The 5069-nt window shown below is 43.4% G+C and overlaps 1 protein-coding gene across 1 annotated transcript; it reads right to left on the bottom strand.

The window, feature by feature from the left end:
• Nucleotides 1-882: 882 nt before the first annotated feature.
• On the bottom strand, nucleotides 883-1395 carry LOC138878265 (uncharacterized). The gene has a single exon (XM_070157933.1). The coding sequence runs from the start codon at nucleotides 1393-1395 to the stop codon at nucleotides 883-885; it is 513 nt and encodes a 170-aa protein (XP_070014034.1).
• Nucleotides 1396-5069: the final 3674 nt, after the last annotated feature.

Here is a 5069-nt window from a genome sequence, read left to right as displayed (position 1 = left end):
CAGAGCTTAGTCTCGGAAGGTAGAATGGTAGCCTTATGCAATGCAGAGAATGCAGATGGAGACAGAGCTTAGTCTCAGAAGGCAGAATGGTAGCCTTATGCAATGTAAAGAATGCAGATGGAGGTAGAGCTTAACCTCGGAAGGCAGAATGGTAGCCTTATGCAAGAAGTAAATATGGCAAATGGTAATAGAGTTTTCTTAGCTGATAGCGGATTGCGGTATCGTGATTGCTAGGGATATTGTGCCTACTGGGGACACTGTTGTGCAGATAGCAGTTGCGAGCAAGTGCAACAGTTTGGAGAGTTGTATTCCTGAACTTTGTGAGTGAGCGTATAGTATATTTGATGATTTTGCAACTCAAGTTCCTGCATCCAAAGAAAAATTGTGAGTTTGTAAAGAGGGAAAGTTTAGTTCGTATCCCCGCTGGCTATGCTTGACCTGCTCGGCTTTGATTTGGCAATACCGTATATATCACTGGGGTGGCATTCCTAAACAAGGCAATTTCGGTAATAAACATGCATGATTTAGTAAAAGCATAACATAAGTACATAATTAAGAATAGTTTTCTTTAGACGAACCGACGACTGTGACGTGGTTCAAGACATTGCGACTTCTCTTGCTCCGGAATTTTGAGGGTCATCCTCAAAATTCTGCCCCAGTTTACTGGGTTGTTGCTTCTGACGGCTGTTGATGATAAATGGCTGGAATCGACTTCGGAATTTTGAGGGTCCTCCTCAAAATTCTGCCCCAGTTTCCAATAGCAGGGGAGATGGAATTTTATTGAATTGTGACCGAACCCATAGGGCTGCCTACATATCCCCTCTTAAACGGGAATCAGGTCAAGCATAGTTCAAATTACATCATATAAGGAAAGCATAAAGATTACACATAGTATCGCTTGACTGCGTCTGAATTGATCGGCTTTGGCCAGACTTCTCCGTCCATTTCTGCGAGTATAAGGGCCCCTCCTGTTAGAACCCTGTGAACCATGTACGGACCCTGCCAGTAGGGAGAGAATTTCCCTTTGGCTTCATCTTGATATGGAAAGATTTTCTTTAACACCAGCTGCCCCGGTGTGAACTGTCTCGGCTTGACTCTTTTGTTGAAGGCTCTGGACATCCTGTTCCGATAAAGTTGACCATAGAAAACTGCATTCATTCTCTTTCCATCTATAAGAGCTAGCTGCTCGTAACGATTCTTCACCCATTTAGCATCGTCTAGCTTTGTTTCCTGTATGATTCTTAATAAGGGAATTTCCACCTCGGCAGGAATGACTGCCTCTATACCATAAACCAACATATATGGGGTTGCTCCTGTCGATATGCGGACTATGGTGCAGTATCCCAATAAAGCAAACGATAGCTTCTTGTGCCACTGCTTATGCTTCTCTATCATTTTCCTTAGTATCTTCTTGATATTCTTGTTGGCGGCCTCTACGGCTCCGTTCATCTGAGGTCTGTAAGCTGTAGAATTTTTGTGTTTGATTTTGAAGGTTTCACACATGGATTTCATCAAATTACTATTGAGGTTGGAGCCATTATCAGTAATGATTGACTTTGGAATTCCGAACCGACACATGATACGATCACGGACGAAATCCACCACGACTTTCTTGGTCACTGCTCTGTAAGATGCTGCTTCAACCTATTTGGTGAAATAATCAATTGCCACTAGGATAAACCTGTGCCCGTTTGATGCAGCGGGTTCGATTGGTCCGATAACATCCATTCCCCAGGTTGCGAACGACCACGGTGAGCTTGTTGCATTAAGCTCATTTGGAGGCACCTTTATCATGTTTGCATGTATCTGGAAGCGGTGGCACTTTCGGACATATTGGATGCAGTCTATTTCCATAGTCATCCAAAAGTAACCAGCTCAGAGTATTTTCTTTGCTAAAACAAAGTCATTCATATGTGGACCGCAGGTCCCTGCATGAATTTCCTCTAATAGCCTGGATGCTTCCTTTGCAACGACACACCTTAATAATCCCAAATCAGGAGTCCTCCTGTACAAGATTCCTCCACTGTGAAAGAAATTGTTGGATAACCTCCGAAGCGTGTGCTTCTGAATAGCATTTGCGAGCTCTGGGTATTCTCTTTTTGCCAAGTATTCCTTGATATCATGAAACCAAGGCTTTCCGCCTGCTTCTTCTTCGGCAAGTCCATTCTGGACCCTGGGAACATGCTGGAATTCTGTCTTTGTGAACCTCTTTCTCAACTCCTGCACATGATGAAGATAAGGGAGTATCTTGGAGTTCTTGGTCGCCCATTCTTCTTGGACCTGATGTATAAGCAAGTCTGAATCCCCAATTTCTAGCAACTCTTGGATGTTCATGTCAATGGCCATTTTGAGCCCTAAGATGCAGGCTTCGTACTTGGCCATGTTGTTGGTGCACGGGAACTGAGCTTGGAAGATACTGGATAATGCTGATCGGTTTCTGATACTAGGACTGCTCATATGCCAACTCCTTTGAAATTTTCTACTCCATCAAAAACATTCTCCAACCGCCATAGGATTCTGCAATGTCTTCTCATATGAATGATATCTCTTCATCAGGAAAATATGTTTTCAGGGGTTCGTATTCTATGTCCACGGGATTTTCAGCAAGGTGATCGGCTAGTGCCTGTCCTTTGATTGCTTTCTGAGTCACGTAGACAATGTCAAATTCACTCAACAGGATTTGCCACTTGGCCAGCTTGCCAGTGGGCATGGGCTTCTAAAAAATGTATTTCAAGGGATTCATTCTTGATATGAAATATGTAGTATAGGCACAGAAGTAGTGCCTCAACTTCTGAGCTACCCAAGTCAAAGCACAACAAGTGTGCTCTAACAAAGAATACTGAGCCTCGTACAGGGTGAACTTCTTACTGAGGTAATAGATGGCTTGCTCCTTCCTCCTTGTTTTGTCATGCTGCCCCAGAACACAATCGAACGCTCCATCCAATACTACGAGGTAGAGTAATAGAGGTCTACCTGGCTCGGGTGGGACCAAAATCGGTGGTGTTGACAAGTACTCCTTGATTCGGTTGAAGGCCTTTTGGCAGTCATCGGTCCATTTGGTAGCGGTATCCTTCTTCAACATCTTAAAGATTGGCTCACAGATAACTGTAGATTGTGCTATGAACTGGCTGATATAATTAAGTCTCCCCAAGAAACTCATTACGTCCTTCTTGTTCTTTGGTGGTGGCAGTTCATGAATAGCTTTGACCTTTGATGAATCCAGTTCTATTCCTCGGCGACTTACAATGAACCCAAGTAGTTTTCCGGCAGTAACCCCAAATGCGCACTTCGCGGGATTCAGTTTTAGGTTGTACCTTCTCAGTCTATTGAAGAACTTCCTCAAATCTTCCATGTGATCAGTGGCTTTCTTGGACTTGATGATAATATCATCTACATATACTTCGATCTCCTTGTGTATCATATCGTGGAAAATAGTGGTCATGGCCCTCATGTAGGTGGACCCTGCATTTTTTAACCCAAACGGAATCATTTTGTAGCAGTACATTCCCCACGGCATAATGAAAGCTATTTTCTCAGCATCTTCTTCATCTATCCAGATCTGATGATAACCAACGAAACAATCTACAAATGATTGCAACTCGTGCTTGGCGCAATTGTCAATGAGGATGTGTATGTTCGGCAAGGGGAAGTTGTCCTTTGGACTGGCCCGATTGAGATCCCGGTAGTTGACACAAACTCTGACCTTCCCATCCTTCTTTGGCACCGGAACAATATTGGCTAACCATGTCAGATATTCTACTACCCTGAGGACCTTAGCTTTGACCTGCTTAGTGACTTCTTCCTTGATTTTCAGACTCATGTCGGGTTTAAACTTTCTGAGCTTCTATTTTACCGGTGGACATGTCGGATCAGTTCGCAGTTTGGGGGCCACAATAGATGTTCTCAAACTAGTCATGTCATCATATGACTAGGCGAATATGTCCTCATATTCCTTCAGAAATTCTGTGTATTCTTCCTTTTCTGACGGTGACAAATGAACGTTGATCCAAGTTTCTTTGATATTTTCTACATCTCCCAGGTTAACAATCTTGGTCTCGTCCAGGTTGGACTTAGGTCTGTTCTCAAAATTTTCAACTTCTTTAACAATGCCTTCCGGTATATCATCTTCCTCTGAATCTATATCCGTTTGTTGAGTTGTATCATTGCATGTCACAACCATTGGTTCATCAAGCTAGGTAATTGTAATGTTGTATAAGTAAAGTAAAAATAATAAGAGTAAGATTTGTAAGGAAACCGAAATGCTTTGATAAATTTCATAACTGTTTTTGAATATTGGAAGATCTTATTGCGAAAATTCAAAAATGCAAAAGGAAAATCAACTAGTAAAAATAAAAGATAGTGCATGATGCTTTGTTCAGCCTTGCTACCCCGAGGCTTTCCAAGCTCTGGTGGTTCTGATGGTCCAATTGTTGAGGCATGATCCTCGACTTACGATCTATATGGAAGGTCCTTCCTCCCCCTCCTCCTCTAAAATGACACAACAATCCATGTCATCTTATTCTAGGAACAAATTCCTCACTGCTACCAGTGCTTCCTCTTCTTCCGACCCATAGATAACATCGGTCGGCTGGAAAGTTTGCTCCAAATGTGGTATTGGCTGCTCCAGCGGGTAGTATGGGTCGTGCCATCGTGGCGACCAGTTGTTGAATTCCTCCCAAGTATACTCGTATCCTAGACCGAAAGTGGTGCCATGTTTCTTTAGTTTGATCGGCTTGGCGATTCCTTGGAGGTTCTTGCCAAGTCCCTTGCCAGGCTCATATCCGCTCCAGTTCAATATGCTTTCAATTTTGTTGTCCCACCATTTGTCTTTGTCAACGGCATTGACTCGCTCGATATGGTGATAGGTTTCCCCGCCTATCCTTCTCCTTCCTCCAATCGCTAGGATGGTTTGGCAATTGTATATTGGATTTCTACTGTCACCGTGAAAGATAACCTCTTGGTGGTTCCACTCAAATTTCACCGCCTGATGCAGTGTTGATGCTACGGCCCCAGTGGCATGAATCCACGGCCGTCCCAACAGCAAGTTGTAAGATGCCGGCACGTCTCCA

This window comes from Nicotiana sylvestris, chromosome 9 (assembly GCF_000393655.2).
Source record: "Nicotiana sylvestris chromosome 9, ASM39365v2, whole genome shotgun sequence".
Lineage (NCBI taxonomy): Eukaryota > Viridiplantae > Streptophyta > Magnoliopsida > Solanales > Solanaceae > Nicotiana > Nicotiana sylvestris.
Note: the sequence above shows the minus strand (reverse complement) of the source record. Positions and strands in the feature narration are given on the sequence as shown.